Raw genomic sequence first — 17,429 nt, 5'->3', positions numbered from 1 at the left:
GTGAGCCACTATTCCTTATATGTCATGATTCGGTACCGAAGTAGCGTTGACATCCTTGACTCTTTACCTTATCCGAAGAACCACCGTCCTTCGAAGAACACCTATCACAAAGACTGCGAGAAGATTGTGAGTGACATTTATTATCTGTATTGGATTAATATTTCTGCATCTTTGTTTCTGCTGTTTCTGAGACCTAAAACTGTGTCGGTTGTTTTGTTTTTTTTACAGATTTCTAGATTGGTCAAAGTAATGAAGGCTGTGTATGGTGATGCTCAGTACAATGCAAGCAAGCAGCCCAATTGGGAGCTGTTTGCAAAGAAACCAACGTTTGTCAAGGTTCCACTTCAAGGGCCGAATGAATGTGGCCATTATAATTTGAAGTATGCGGGATCCTATGATGGTGAAAAGATCGTTGAGAACATTCGAGATAATGACGTGGGTTTCTTGTTGAGCATTTCAATTTTTGTTTTTGGCTTATTGTGCATCCTTTTTTTATGTGTCATGATTTTTGATAATTTGTTTTATTGTTTTGCAGCCACGCATTGTTGATTGGAACGCTGAGGATCTGTATAGAGTTGTGTTCAATCGGAATAACCATCTTATCATGACGAAGCTTCCCAAGGAGGTTCAGGCTTTGGCTCCTGATGCATAGGATAAATGGTCATCATTTGCATAGTGAATTGGATAGTTGTGTGATATATCTATTGAAAACATTGTAGGCTCTATATTGAAGTGTTTGATGTCTTGTCGAGTACTATGTAATAACTAGTATATTTTGTGTTGTGTTTTAAGTGTGGCACAATGTTTCATCGGGAATTCGTTTTGGTTAAGTTTTTTTTTGTACTGAAGACTTATATAGTAGTTGAACTGAAAACAATTTTTTAAGTGTATTTTCGCGTTGTTGCTCAGAAAGTGAGATTTATTTTATTTTTCTGTGATTCCATCCTAACTTGGACCTTTATAGTTTCTGTACTCTCGTTTTCTTATGCTTATGATATAGTTCTGTTAGTACTGATTTTTAGTCTCATTTAGCGTAAGGCTTTCAAAATTTTAGTGCCAAATTTCTTTTTGAACTTCTTGAATTTTAGTAGTTGAACTTCATAGTAAAAGTTAAATTACTGGTTTAAATTAGCTACGTTTAAGAGATAGTCCTATTAAGTTCAAAACTATTTCTTTCTCAATGCATTAATTGGTATCATCATAGCACTTACCGAATAAACTCAGTTGTACTGAGATTCCAATTGTGCTAGTACTTTTGATTAATTATTTATTGTTTGTGTTGTTTGATGCTAGTATGTCTTCTGTTGTGTTTCTTGTGATTTTTCTCTTTTTGCTGAACTTATATCTTTTTGATTAAGTTATTGGCCTTCTTTTTTTCTAGGCTGTGGTTCTTCTCCAGGCAATGTTTGGTCCTATCACTTGCCGTATAGACTTAGTTGTACTGAGATTTCAGTTGTATTGCCACTGTTAATTCTTAGTATGTCACTGCTTTAAGGAATGTGAACTGAAGCTTCCCGTTCCTTTTTATATATTTGTAGAATGAATGTGCCGTGTGTTCAACTGTACCAGAACTTTCAGTCCTAGGATGCTAGTGACTAGGAAATACGTACTGGTGTTTCTCTTGCTTTTCCTGATGCAGTACTTAGTGAATTTCTAACTACTTTTTAGCACGATGCTTTTTAGTACTGAATGTTGTCCTCGGCTGAAACTTAGTCTTTTTAGTGTTCTTCTAAAACTAAAAACTGATTTTTTAGCGTGATAGTACTACCGTTCATGTCTAAGCTGTACTAAGCATGGAAGGCTACTATTTGCTTTTGGCCTTTATTTAGTCTGCCACTTTTTTTTGCGAAAATATTCATGTGTTATTTTTTTTCTCCATGACTAGTGCTGCGTGGCAGCCATCAAGTTTCAACTTCAAATCATGGATGAACAAAATAGGAAGCTAGCAAACTTGTTGGATGACATAAGCAAACGATGTACTTTATAGACATAGGCAAACTTGTTCAAACCCTGACACGCATAGCATAAGGTAGCTGGTTCAACATAACGAAAGCAAACTACAAATCTGAAACACCAATTCTAAGGACACACACAGCATAAGGTAGCTGGTTCAACATAACAAATGCAGACTTTCATGCATCTTCATCCGCGAAGTTGTAGTGGTAGTAGGGGTCAGCCTCCTGCTCTTTCGAAATATCCCAACCTGTCACGATGTTGTCGATTGTCTTCCATGACTTGTACGTTGCGTATGCATCTATTCCTGCGTACGTGACGAGGTTGTCTGGCAGCGGGCTGTTCCCCCACAGTTTGTGGTCTTCCCTGTTCATCTTCTTCTTCATGCCTTCGTAGAATGGGTGGATGACGCTGCCTGCAACATCAGCCAAGGAGTCGTATTATTTGTCGGTCTTTGGATCTTTCCACTTGCGCTGCATGTCGATGAAGTTGTTGGGGTTGATTTCCAAACCAGACTTCTCCAGCTTCCGCTTGTCACCTCCAATGCTGAAACCGACAAATGTGTACAATTCCTCCTCCTGTAGGAAGTCTTTGAGGCGCTTGGGCCTGCAAGGTGGGAGACACACATTTAAAGATTAGTCTTCATTTTTTAGGATTTAATTCTTCTACTTTTTTTGTTCTACAAGTGATAATCCATGAGGTAGATGCTTATATATTATGAGTCATGCATGAATGTAATTCATAAACTAGTACACAAAGTCCCGAAATTAAATTGAACTACACCGTGTTATTTTTTCTTTTTTGCTATCTTCTTTGCTTTACCAAATGCTTCACCAAATTAGAGAATCATTTTACCAGAGTCAATGATATATGCGCTGCTTGATTCAAGTTTAGTTTTCTTTTTTGTTGAACAAAAGACCTATACCAGTGATTGATACATCTTTGTGCATTAATTCTACATCAAGTTCAAAAATTAGTTTGAGAAACATGTGCATCAAGATATGAACCTATACCACTTCACCAAAGACCTTTTAATACATCAATTCTATAAACTATACTAGTGCATCAAGATCAGAATCTATGCTAGTTCATGAAGTTCGGAAATTAATTTGGTGCATAAAGTTCAGAATGTTATAAACTTTTTTTTTCAGATGCTAATCTGGTGAAACAATCCACTTCACAGTTTCAGAAAATGCATGTAACCTGATAAACATGTAATCGCGCATCCACTTCATAGACTATAGTAGTTCATCTAGTTGGGAAACAATTTTTAATTAAGTTTTCAGTGACTAGTACTGGTACAACAGATGAATGAACAGTAGTATGAGTTACAATGGATGAATGTACTTCAAAAACTAGTAAAGAAAGTTCTGAAATTAAATTAAGTACATCATGTTATTCTTCTTCTTGGATTATACATAGTTTCAGTAAATGTTGTATGTTCTTCATTGGTACTAGTTTAGTCTACTTTTTTTGAAATAGGATAACACAGAACCAGTGCTTCACCAAGTCCTTAGTTTATTTTCTTACGAAAATAACATTACATCAAATTCAGAAAATACTTCACTACAAACCACACTAGTACATCTAGTTAGGAAACAAGTGTGATTAAATTTTCAGGATACAGTAGTAATAAAACAGATAAACCATATGCAGGGCAAATGAGTAGGATTGCTCACCATTGTGTGGGCGGTGCGATGTGGTACACCAAGAAGAGTTCCTCGACGCACAACTACAGGACTGCCGCCATCTATGGAGGTTTTTCCTCGTCGGTGTACTCCACATCAACTCTGATGAAGCTCGGATACAAGCCGCCTCCCTTCATCCTAAGGCTGCTCATCATCTCATTGGCCTTGTCTGGTTCGCTGGTGCAGACGATCTCCAGCGTCTCATTGCCGTGGAGCTCAACCCCTTCGAGCGTTCTGGTGTAGTTGCGCTTCTCGCCGGGGACGTTAATGTCGACGAGGTTGCTCCTCTTGTCTGACGTCTCGACATGATGACGCTTGGCGGACGGTTCCTCCGCCATGGCCTTCCTCCGGTGACTGTGGGCTTTGTAGAGAGACGCTGGAGGTTTGTGTGCAGTGGAAATGGAAGCGGCAATGGTGGTTTGTGGGAACGAGGGAGAGATGGAAGACAATGGGGTACTTTTGTAGTGCGCCGACGGTGGTGTGTGGGAGGCGGTTCGTCGGGGGCGTGTGTGGGAGGCGGTTCGTCGGGGGTCGCCGTTTGCAGTGCGTCGTGGCAACCGCCCAGTGGGTGGCGCGGGTGGTGGCGTGGAAGAACTAACCGTCCAAGACAAATGTTTTTTACTGGTGCACTGTTTAGTCTTGTCAAGCTGTATTGAGGATCTGCTAAATCCCACTTGCACGTCTCTGCGGTGGTGATGATGGCATTTTACTGTGGCAGCGATTCGTATAGTCAAGCTGTACTTATGGATCTGTGATGTTTTTCGTGTGGATATTTAAGTATTGTTTTTCTATTAAAGCCTTTATACACTAGTGTATGTCAAAACATTTTTTCAGTGCCCTGGGAGTTGTTGCTCATAAATTGTACTTATTTTATTTTCATATGTACCAACCTAAGTTAGGCCTTTATAGTTTTTGTATTCTCATATTTAGTGTACTTATGTTTTAGTACTGTGCGAACTGAATTGTAATTTCAAACAGCGCACGAGTTTGAAATTTGATGTCAGAGTAGTGCGAGTGGATCCTGCTGTTTTAGTACTGATGTTGTATGTATGTTTGAACTAATTTTTTTATAACTTAGGTTGGCGGTGTGGGTTTGAGATTATTTTACGACCTGATCGTTCGTTGTGGTGTGGACAGATTATATATAGATAATAGATTTAGCAGAATTGACAAATAAATTCTATTTGAACTTTTTGAATTTTAGTAGTTGAACTTGTCAGATTTTATATAAATAGGAATTTTAGCATAATCGACAAACATTATATGTTTGAGATTTTAGATTTTTAGTAGTTGAACTTGTCAGTTTTTATATAAATAAGAATTTTAGCATAGTTGTCAAACATTATATGTTTGAACTTTTTGAGCTTTAGTAGTTGAACTTGTCAGTTTTTATATAAATAAGAATTTTTGCATAATTGACAAACATTATATGTTTTGAACTTTTTTAGTTTTAGTAGTTGAACTTGAAAGTAATATTTAATTCTGTTTTTTAAATTATGTACATTTAACAGGAAGGCTATTAAGTTTTGTTCTTTTAAGAGGTTCATTGTTTTTGTATCATATTTTTTTCCTTTTTCTTGTAGAGGTTAATTGACAAACATTTTTCTTGTGGTTTATATTTCTTTGTCCCGCCATCTGGTTTGTATACCTGGGCTTATTTTGGTGGGGTGTTTTGTTGACGATGTAGGCTATTGGGCCATTTTCCGGCCCAGATAGCTCGTCTGCGTGCCTGTGTAGTGCGTCGTGCACGTGCGCTCTGGGTTTAGTCCCACCTCGCTAGTCGAGGGGGCTCCGGACCTGTTTATAAGCGCAGCCGACGCTCACCAGTCGAACTCCTCTGAACACTTACCTGAGCACTTATACACGACGCTCGCTCTCTCTCTTGACCTGTGGGCCCTGGTCGGCGGGTCCTGCGTTGTGCGGATTACTAGGGATTCACCCACGGTCTCGAGTTCAAGTATCTAGCATTGTCAGGGCCTGCGCCTGACCTTGGGCGGTCAACTTTTTTGTTTGTTTGAATCTAGTACTTGACTCCTCCAGTAACTTGGACTGATACTTTTTGTTCTAGTTCTTGTCAGTTTTGTGTGAGCGTAATCTTTTTTCATTTGAGTTTTTTGCCTTCTTTTTTGTGTTTGTTTTTGTGATTATTCTCAAGTGTCTTCTGGTGTCATTTTCAGAACTATGATACTTGCGTGTAGACTAAGTTGTACTGATAGTGCATTCATAGTAGCGCTTACGGACTGATGCTTCTTTGTACTTTTTATTGTAGTAAGTACGCAATGTCCGATCAAGTGTACTGAGTTGTGCTGACATGGAACAACGTTGTGTGATTAGTTGCATCATAACTAGTACTTTAGAGCAACGACAACGTTCCATTCAGAAGCTACTTTTCAATTTTGAAATGATGGATTAACAACATACGATGCTACCAAACCAAACTTATATAATGAGATAAGCAAAACATTGTACTTGATGACATAACTAAACTTGTTCAAACATGACAAGCACGACATAATCATACTGGTTCAACCCAACAAGAGCAAACTTCTAATTTGAAACAACAAGATAAAAGGCAAGAACAAGCGGAAGTAAAATGAAGGCAGGCTCTGATGTATCTTCATCCCTAAAAGGGGCAATAAGGGTGGCCGTAGAAGTTGTTAGCCTCCCGCTCTTTCGCAAATTCCGAACCATCTGTGACGTAGTCGATCATGAACTATGACTTGTACGCGGCGTACGCATCCAGTCCTGCGTACTCGATGAGGTTGTCTGGCAGCTCGCTTGTCCCCCACAGTTTGTAGTCTTCCTGCATGTTGATCTTGTTCTTAATGCCTTTGTAGAATGGGTGGATGACGCTGGCTGCAACATCAGTCAAGGAGTCGTACTCTTTTAGGTGTATGGAACTCTCCACTTGCGCTGAATGTCGATGAACTTGTTGGGGTTGATCTCCATACCGGACAACTTCAGCTTCTCTTTGTCGGTTTCAATGCTGAAACCGGCAAATGTGAACAACTTGTCATGCTGCAGCATGTCGGTCAGGCGCTTGGGCCTGCAAGGGCAGAGACATTTTGAATATTAGCATTACTTTGATGTTTGAATTATCCATTTTTGTTTTGTTTTACAAGTGATGAATCCATGATGTAGTTGTTTATGTAGGATAAACAATGGATGAATGTACTTCAAAAACTAGTAAAGAAAGTTCTGAAATTAAATTAAGTACATCATGTTATTATTCTTCTTGGATTATACATAGTTTCAGTCAATTTTGTATGTTCTGCATTGGTACTAGTTTAGTCTACTTTTGTTGGAATACGATAACACAGAACCAGTGCTTCACCAAGTCCTTAGTTTATTTTCTTACAAAAATAACATTACATCAAATTCAGAAAATACTTCACTACATCAAGTTCAGAAACATCTTTTTTAATACATCAAGTACATAGACTACTCTATTTTATCAACTTCATAAACTACACCAGTCGATCAACTTCAGAATTTAATATGCAGGGCAAATGAGTGAAGAAAATAAACTTCATAAAACATATATTGTAGCAATCTTCACAAAATGGTGTGTATCAACTTCATAAACTACAGTACTAATAAAACAGACAAACCGTATGCAGGGCAAATGAGTAGGATTGCTCACCATTTTGTGGCCGCGACGATGTGGTACACCAAGCAGAGTTCGTCGACGCACAACTGCAGGACTGCCGCCATCTGGGGAGGTTCATCTTCGTTGGTGTAGTGCACACCAACGCCGACGATCCTACGAAACCTGCCGCCAAGCTTCATCCACATCCTGGAGATCACCTCATCGGCCTTGTCTGGTTCGCTGGTGCAGACGATCTCCAGCGTCTCCTTGCCGTGGAGCTCAACCCCTTCGAGCGTTCTGGTGTAGTTGCGCTTCTCGCCGGGGACTTTAATGTCGACGAGGTTGCTCCTCTTGTCCGACGTCACGGCATGATGACGCTTGGCGAACGGTTCCTCTGCCATGGCCTTCATCCGGTGACTTTGGGTTTTGGAGAGAGACGCTGGAGGTTTGTGTGCAGTGGAAATGGAAGCGGCAAGGGTTGTTTGTGGGAACGAGGGAGAGATGGAATACAATGGGGTATTTTTTCAGTGCACCGACGGTGGTGTGTGGGAGGCGGTTCGTCGGGGGCGTGTGTGTAGTGGTCGTGGGGGGTCGCCGTTTGCAGTGCGTCGTGGCAACTGCCCAGTGGGTGGCGCAGGTGGCGGCTTCGAAGAACTAACCGTCCAATTTAAATGGTTTTTACTGTTGAACTGACTAGTCTTGTCAAGCTGTACTTATGACCTGCAAAATCCCACTTGCGCGTCTATGCGGTGGTGATGATGGCATTTTACTGTGGCACCGATTCAAATAGTCAAGCTGTACTTATCAGCTGCTTATCCCACTTGCACGTGTCAGCGTCGGTGTTGGTGGAGGTCTGAACTCCTCTACTGTCGTACTCGGACTGGTGATTGAAGTGTGATTGAACGTACCAATTACCAGCGAGACTATGTGTGGTGCTAATGTTTTTTTAAAACAATTTTCGTATTTTTTAAGGATTGTTTATATCAAGATAACCTGTGAGTATTTTGTACAGATAAATTAGATTTTCACCAGTACAGGATGTATTATATTCGCATTTTGCTTGAGGTAATTATTTTTATGTACTGATAGTCTTTCTGAATTGGGACTGGCAGGAGAAGGCATAGCTTTGTTTTTTCAAACCTATTTTTTTCAGTCGTTCACTGGTGTGTTTGTTATTACTATGCCTTTTGTACTGCCGACAGAGAGTTATCAGTACTGATGTAATACAAGATTTTAAATTTTTCCTTGACATTTTGTTTTGCTGGGTTACTGGTTCACAGTAGCGTTTTGCGTCAGATATATCAAGATAAGTTTTTTCAATTTTATTTTTGACTGCATTCAAAAGGATTATCAAATGGTTTAAATAATAATGTCACTGCTTCAGCAGGCACAAATCAGAAATTATATCAGCACTGATGTGTACTCTGCCTTGTACTGACGAATGAGAGTTATCAGTACTGATGTGCTACAAGAGTTTAAAATTTTCCTTGACATATTTTTTCCCTGAGTTACTGGTTCACAGTAGCGTTTTTGCGTCGGATATATCCAGATAAGTTTTTTCAAACGTATTTCGTGACTGCATTCAAAATGATTATCAAATGGTTTACATAATAATGTCACTGCTTCAGCGGGCACAAATCAGAAACTAAAAAATAACTTTAGTTCTGATAGAGAAATCGACGATAAAGCTAAATAAGTTTTGGTAACAACAGTGTTTTGTGAAATGCTTCCTCATTGTGTGCTGATGCAACAGAGACTACAAGGTTATTTTTAATTGACGCAACAGGAAAACCACTATGTATTGTTCAGTCTTGAGCTTCTCCTAACTGTCCCCGAATGTTGTGTCTTGCCGGCGCTCTTTCCAGGTTGAGCCTTGGCAGCTTCATCGTTAGTTTCAGTTTCCTCGCCCCTGACACTGTCATCTTCATTGTCTTCGTCTGATTGGCCGTCATTGTCATCAAACTCTTCTTCTTCATCATCTTCATTTGATTGCTTGGAACTCTGTACGTTGCCCTGTTCATGTTCAGCTCCACTGACCTCCTTGCCCACTTTGCACGTGCGGGCATTATGCCCGTCAGTTCCGCCACACTTGCGGCAACTGTAGCTGTTACGTGTGTTGTCTCCATTGGTAGAAAGCTGGGTGGCTCCAATCTGCTTGTTCTTGTTGACAGTGGCGTCTGTGCGGAGTGGGCATGTGCGGTAGTTATGGTTGCTCACGACGTTGCAGAATCTGCATGCCCTTACCCTGAGGGGTTTGCCGTCCGGGCCAAATTCCACGCGCTTGATGGGGCGTGGTGGCTTTTTGGCTGCTGCTTTAGCAGCTTTCGCTGCTTGCATCTTGCTCTTCCTCCCCTTTGTGTTTGAGAATATTGGGGGTTTAATCACCTTTTCCTGCTGCTGCTGGTAGGATGTGCTATTGTCATGTCGTTCGCCTACAGCACCATCGAGCTCATGATCTCGCATGTGAGTTTGTCGTTGCTCTTGAGTGTGCACATGGGCAATCTCCGGTTGCTACTGCTCATCTTCCTCATTCTCAAACGGGTCAATAGCTCCCATATGGTTCATCTCGGATAACATTGTAGCAATATCCTGCTCAATGGCTTCATTTTCCGCGACACCTCCATTTGCTCTTGGCTTCTCAAGCTTTTTCTATGCACCCTCATGTTCAGCGTCAGCAGTGAGCTTTCAATGCAGTATTGGGATGCCTTGTTTGACGCTACTGTCCTCAAGTCATTTCTGTCAAATGTTGGCTGGATGTTGGGACTCGTAACCGCCACCTCATGTACTGCATAGTTCCGCTCTCACTCATAGTGATAGCACTTCTTGCGTATACCTTTGTTTAGATGGATGACGTTGTTGTAGTTGCAAGTATTCGAGACTTGCATGTATCGCTATTTTCGAGATGATGACAAGATATCACTTTTGTGTTGGATGATGATTATGATGAGACTATTTGTATGTACATGCTATGATTACATTTGTGGTCTCGCATGCATTTGTATGTGTATCATGATGACATTTCTATGTGCTATAGATTATTCTATAAAGCCTGTTTAAATACAAAACAAATATGCCAAAAAAACCCTACTTAAATTAGCAGTAGCGAGTGTATAAAAGTTAGCAGCAGCGCCGCGATAGCAGCAGCGCCGCGATAGCAGTAGCGCGTCAAGGTAAAGCGCGCTAGAGCTACTAGCAGTAGTGAGCTTCCGCTAATAGCGCTGCTGCTACACTTGTGTAGCAGTAGCGCCGGTGAGCACGCGCTACTGCTATCTGTTAGCTGTAGCGCTTTATTAGTAGCGCCTATCCCCATGCTACTGATACATCTAAAACCCGCGCTGCTGCTAGCCTTTTCCCTAGTAGTGTATAAGCAGACCATAGACAACGTTTCCACATTCACTTTTGAACTTAGGGAAACAGTGAAAGAAGCCCTCGTCCCCGCTCTTCTTTCCCTCGACTTGCCCTTAGAAGGAAAGTAGGGGCCTCGATTTCTGCAGAGAAACCTACACCAGTGAATTTATTTTTCGTAGGTGATCCTGCTCCCAATCGCAGATTTGAATAATCAAGTCGGTATGGGGTTGCTCCCTTTTGTTACTCCAAAAATCTTGGCTTCGCTTGGACATATCTTTGAGGACCTGGGCGATTTTGATCCGTTTCTCCGCGCTCGCCGTTTCAAGGTGAAGATCCGAGTAAGTAGAGCGTAATAGGCGATCTGCCGGGTACCTATTTCGACATGACTTAAGAACTGTTTTAATGTGTTTCCTTAAGAAATCAATAGATGGTGCTTCAGGAAAAGGGTTCGGCAGGGTGTGGCTTGTGGATGGCTCTGACCTCAACTCCTCTTTTCCATCGGCGTCTCTCCATCCCACTTTGTTTTTTCTTGGATCATCATCTCCTGGCGTAGCGGAAGCACTCGACGAGGCCTCTACGATAGAAGAGATTCTTGCCAGTTTCTGCCCAGACGATTCCATAAATGAAATACAAAGAAAAGTACAGAGGAAAACGCATAACCAGAAGAAAAAGATATCATGATGTAAAATGATCATGGGGACACATTGTTTTGAGGACCACAATTTCCTGCACTGTGCTTGTAGTGATTTCAGAATTCGGCAACTTAGCCTACTAAAAGATCACTTACAAGAGCACAATGCTTTTTGTGGCTTCTTGCTCGGCAGAGAAGCCGCGCTGCCGGGGCGGCCCTATCACCCGGAGAAGATTTCTTTTCTTTGCTGATTCCTCTCAATGAAATTTTCCATGTTGCACTAAGTTACTTACGGATGTATGCATGCAGTCCGGGAACACTTTGGGGTGAACACCCATCCAAACAAGTAGGGTCAATAGTTCAGCATTTAGGCCGTAACATTTAGCAAAAAACGAGTCTGAAACCCAACAAGTGCTCTCCGAACCAAGCTAGATAGTCTCCTATCACTAGGCTCACCAACCAACTAGGACTTTGATTCTTTCTTATTATTCTAACCGGATATAAAAACCATAAGGATTGTTTCCAGCCGAGAGTTCCCATATGACATAAGCTCTCTTGGGTGGGGTGGGCACTCAAAGACCAGAACAACAATATAACTACAATAATTTAACCTAACCTAATCTCATGCGCAGTCAACTTACTTTGGGTGGCCTTTACATCAGCTAGATGTGAAGAATGCTTTTCTTCATGGTGGTTATTTACAAGAAGAGATCCATATGGACATTCCTCAAGGTTTTGGAACAAACAGACTGATGGGAAGGTGTGTAGGCTCAAGAAATCTTTGTATGGCTTGAAACAGTCGCCACGGGCATGGACAGGTTCAAGAGAGTTGTTTGTGGTATGGGCTACACTCAGTGTAATGGAGATCATACAGTACCGGCATAGACGAATCCATATCACCATTTTGGCGGTGTATGTGGATGATATTGTGATTACTGGAGACGATGTTGAAGAAATAAAATGTTTGAAGGCAAGACTGGAGAAGCATTTGAGGTAAAGGATCTTGTACCTCTTCGATACTTCCTTCGGATTGAGATTGTTCGATCGAAGAAGGGGGTAACATTAAGTATAGTGAACAGGTAGCTGATTGTTTTACTAAACGAGTAGGTCCTTGTGAGGGTTTAGCAATTTGTAACAAGATAGGCATGTTAGATATCTTTAGCCGGGGGAGTGTTGAGTATTGGACTGGGCTGTATAGTGTGTGTTAGGCCCCATGGCCCATGTACCTTGTATGTATAGCAGCACATAGGAGCAATGGAAGAGATTGATGATCACTCATCAAATAATACCCATGAAATGAATCCAGACTCAGTGAGTGGTGAAGACCACTGACCCCAATAGGAATACGGAAGACCTAATTATTGAAGAGAATACTACAATTAACAACTAAACCTAAAGGGATCCACTTGTCACAAAAGCAGTCTATAACTAATAGGAAGCGCCTATCTCTTACTTGATGTCTGATTGATCTTGCAGAGCCGAATTGTTTGAACTTGATCAACCTTAAACGCTAGTTCAATTCCAGGACGACATCATATAATACACGTGAGGCTCAACTAATGATTTTGATTAGACACTTCTCCTTGTTGAATGAGAATGAAGGAAGAGTGCCGAACGACTAAAGCTAACAGCCAGCCCGGATACCTAAACTGAAGAGGATGTCCCACCATAGCAAGATATGATACAGACCAATTAACTGGTAAGCCAACCTTCCCCATTGCTTTTCTTTCAACTAACTAGAAAAAGAAGGGGGCTCTTACGCGACTAGGCCGAGGAAATCTCCACTACTGGCTGAACTGAAACACATCATCCCATCCATTCCATCAAGAAAGTATGGGTTCCCAGTGACATATTAAAGAATGCCAACTTTCTCCCAACCGGTCTGTGAGAAGAAATGCCTAGATACTCGGTATGAGGAGAGCTCGGTAAGCAGGCAAAGAGCAGGGTTTGGTAGGCTCAACCTCTTCTGGGGCAGGAAATTGGTCTATACCCACTGTTGCTTTTGTTTTTTCATATGACACTCTTAGGGTGATTTGCGAAGTTGTTGTTTCTGACTGTAGCGTTTAAGAAAAGAAGTGTGTCTGCATCGATCGCATCAAGATTAATCTATGTTATTTTGCATACGCATTTCATTTCACTGGGCTGCGGTTGGCTTTAGCTTTAGTAGCAGGGTTGGCGCTTTCTTTTCAATGAGGGAATGGCTGGCGCTATCACCCATGGCACCTTCATCCTCAGCAAGAAGCGAGTAGTTGGCATTTCCAGTTTCTGAACAAATGGATACAAATTGACCTTGTGGATCCGATGATACCACGCCTGGGAGACTTTCCGACGAGTCATCTACTAAAAAGGACCCTCCCCGCTGTGCGCCCCTCCTTGAATTATTCGGTCATGCAATATCACTCCTCGTCGACCTTGTTCTTAATGGTATTGCTAGGTTTTTAAAAACTACCTTGAATAAGACCAACATTATGAAATACTACTCGCTGAAGAAAATGGAAAGGGCTATATCACATCGAGATGTCGATTCGTTTTCCGCCCCAAATGAGATGGGGAATTAGTCACCTCTATCCCTTCATATTTTTGAAAGGAATCGAGGCCCGGCCCGGCTCGCGTCGTTCCAACAACCGACGGGGAGCACCTCAGTATACGATCGCGCGCAGTAACTGGGAGTCCTATTACACCTAAAGACAACTTCCATTCACCAAACCCAGGTTCATCTCGTGTAGTGATTGTGGACTCGTACAAGGATATGGAGTCGACGGTTGATGTATCAGACTCGACCTTGTCTTTCGTACCATGCATTCCCATCTGTGTTGCAACCGATTCGGTAAGCTACGTGTCCGGTGCACAGAAAACTGCCTTCGGTCTCCCAACCTTACTCATGGAAACCTTCCGGCCGCCCAATGACCTATAACACTAGTCACTACCCCCACTGGAGCTAGGAAGTAAGCCCCACAACCCAAAGCGGCGAAGAACAAATAGAATTTGCTACAAAAGCCGGCTAACGGGGGTATTCCTGTGTATGAGAACATTGTAATGGAGAAGGTCATAGCCGAAATAGGATTGGTTTTGGCTAGAGCGCCCAAATCCGCTATATATTTGACACGGGTTTGCCGTAATGCTAGAACTAGGGCGAATGCATCTATCGTCATTGATGCATAAATAAATATACCAATTAGTAGTGATTGAATTCCTTCTATGGTTCCACATGAGAAACCAGTACGAATATAACCTACATGTCCAATCGAACTATGAGCTAGAGGTCTTTTGACTTTCATTTGGGCCATGGCGGCCAGTGCTCCTAAGATCATAGAAGCAATGCTGCAGAAAAAGAAGATTTGTTGTAATGTACCCCCATAGGAAGCAACAATAGAAACACGTGACATATTTGCAGAAATAGAGATTTTAGGCGCAATAGAAAGGAATGCTGTCACCGGGGTGGGTGTAAATATCTGAGTGAGTAAGTTATGGATCGTGGGCTTTTCCATCTCCTGCTTACGGCAATATCTGCTTCTTTTTAGCTGAAGACAAGGGCCCCTCCTATAAGGTAGCAATTGGTCCGCTCGCATCGCTCCTTGACACGAAGGCTATAAGAATCAAAGGAAATACTGGGCGTAAATGACTTTGGAGTTCAAACCTGGCAAAGTCCTTACTTACTCGGCTCCAGGCCAAAGCGATGAAAAGACCCTTTATTTAATATGGTCACGCCCATGAGAGAAAGTCTAGCCCTATCAACACCTTCTGATCCTAGTTGGCTCGAGTAAGGCAGGCTACTTCTAAGCAATCTAGACAACATTGAACCTCATTGAAAAGAAATAACTTCCGGCCAACATAAAGATCCAGCAACCTTTTGCCTGACCTCGTCTCTGACGCATTCCTCCTAGCCTAGATTTTCACTACATTCTTCGGGATCAATGCCTACTTCTTGAACTTGAAATACCTGTATCCCTTCTTCGATAAGTGGAATGTTTCGCTTGAGCGTCTACTTTGGCGAAACCCTTGTTATCTATGCTATGTATTTGTGGCCTAGCCCTCTATAAGGCACACGTTTTTCATATGTGAGGCTATAGAAGGAAAGCAACAATCCTGGAGGAGGAAATAGTTCACTTGTTGGGCACCTGGGCTCCCTATTCGTAAATTCACTTATGTGACGAGCAATTAACAAGGCGCGCTGCGTTTGAATGACATGTTATTTGAATAATATTGTTGCTGTGTCGCAAGTCTCAGTCTTCCAAAATAGGAGACGACTATGGACAGAGATACCAGGTAAACAGAGTGCCAGTGATTGCCTTGGTTGATAGTGGTAGCACACACTGTTTTGTAACCCCAAAGATTGTGAAGCGGGATGGTTACTACTCAACTCCGTATAAACCTATGGAAATCACAGTAGCAAATGGCGCTAAGATGTATTGTGAGCACAAATGTGATGGCATGCTATGGGTAATGCAAGGGAAGGAGTTTCAGTTTGACATGAAAGTCATGGAGGTAGGTTCGTATGAGGGGGAGATTGGATTTTGTTGATATAAGAAGGAAGGGCCAATTATTTTATCAACCAGTGCACCATCCATAACACTGGTCAAGGAAGGCAAGAAAGTAGTTTGAAAGGGAATTCAGGATCAGACAAGGAGGTCAGTAGAAAGAGGAAGGGTGCAGTTACAACAAGGAGAGATTTGTATGCTCGTGCAAGCTTTTCCAGTGAATGCCACCAGCAAAGAAACCAGAATACCTAACAGTATGAATAAGTTACTTACCCGAGACTCTGACATTTTCAATGAGCCAAAAGAGTTACCACCAGACCCATGATCATGTAATACCTCTTCTGGAGGGAGCTGAGCCGATTAATCTCAGGCCATATAGATACTCGCACGATCAAAAGGCAGCCATTGAAAAGTTGGTCGATGAAATGCTAGCAGCTGCTGTGATTAGGCCATGCTCAAGCCCTTTTCCCTTTTCAAGTCCTGTACCTGTAGGTAGGATGGGTGGGAGTTGGCGATTGTGTATAGACTACAGGAAACTAAATAGCCTTACCATTAATAAAAATATCCCATTCCTTTCGTGGATGAACTCTTGGAAGAGGGCAGTCCCAAATGAAAAAAAGCCATTTATCGATCCCAAGAAGCAAGTGAATTAGTTTTATTGCTTTTCTTCCTTTAGCTTCTGTTTATTGCAAGCACATATTTTATAGTATTATTTGAGATGCTGGAGTAAAAGGGAGTCAGAGGTAAGCCCTAGCTAGCCGCCCCCCTCTTCCCTATCAGCTGAGAGTTTGCATTCGCCAGTGTGCCACCATTCCTTATTCATACTGTACTTCACTTCTCTATGCTTCAGGCATTCCGTTTCCATCTTGTGATACCCTAGACCTGTTTCTTTGGATCCTTAACTAAAAAAGTAAGCACCTCCCCTAACTAATTAGTTAGTATCGAGAGACTAAAAAATCATTAAAGTTGAGAAACAAAGGTACTCTTGCCAATGGAAGAAATTCCATAAATGTCCCATAGAGTAAAAAAGCTGTTTTGAGGAACCAGTATCAAAACTTGACCCATTAGCTGCTGCCCTACTTCATCCAAGGGCTAGGTGTGGGTGTGACTAAATCCCCTCCTTCCTTACCTAATAGTTATTTTAGTCTCCTTGGGCAGTCGACCCCTTCAATTGGTCATGCTTTTCTTGTTTCTTTGGATTCGTTAGGCATGCGACGGGCGATCAATCTCTTGATACTATGCCTAGCCGTGGGCTTGCTCTTCTTTTTGACCTTGCTTAATCACTCACTAATAGGGATTGGGCTGATCCAGGCATGCAAGCACTCAGGTACCCTTTTCATCCACTCCTTCATCCGCTGATTGTCGCTATCGATGCCCAGCTATTTATTTTGGAAAGTGGTAATCCGAGTAGTGAGCCCTGTGGCATACCTATGAAGGTACCAACGCTTGTCGTTGTGTTAATGGATCAAATACGTAGTAGACATTATCAGATCAAAGTACCCGCCTTGGAGGAGTTGGTATCAAAGAAAGACAGCTCTCAAATGGATTTGCTGGTCTATGATGACCAAGTAGAAGCATCCGTTCCACATAGGTGGTTTTTATAGAAGCATAGGCGCAAGCTCTTCTCAAAAGAATTTCGTTTATAGGATTCAGTCGTCCGTTTGTTTTGTTTTGAATTGACATAGAGAAAGATTTCTCGCGTTGCCTTAATTCAGGAATAGATGGCGAAGGCTACTTGTTCC

At 41.9% G+C, this 17,429-nt stretch overlaps 1 protein-coding gene across 1 annotated transcript; it reads right to left on the bottom strand.

Annotated features, from left to right (window-relative positions):
• Positions 1-14,088: 14,088 nt before the first annotated feature.
• Positions 14,089-14,697, bottom strand: LOC119360893 (NADH-ubiquinone oxidoreductase chain 2-like). The gene has a single exon (XM_037626351.1). The coding sequence runs from the start codon at positions 14,695-14,697 to the stop codon at positions 14,089-14,091; it is 609 nt and encodes a 202-aa protein (XP_037482248.1).
• Between the last annotated feature and the right edge of the window lie 2,732 nt (positions 14,698-17,429).

Source organism: Triticum dicoccoides, chromosome 2B (genome assembly GCF_002162155.2).
Source record: "Triticum dicoccoides isolate Atlit2015 ecotype Zavitan chromosome 2B, WEW_v2.0, whole genome shotgun sequence".
In the NCBI taxonomy this organism is placed as follows: domain Eukaryota; kingdom Viridiplantae; phylum Streptophyta; class Magnoliopsida; order Poales; family Poaceae; genus Triticum; species Triticum dicoccoides.
This window is presented reverse-complemented; position numbering and strand designations above follow the sequence as displayed.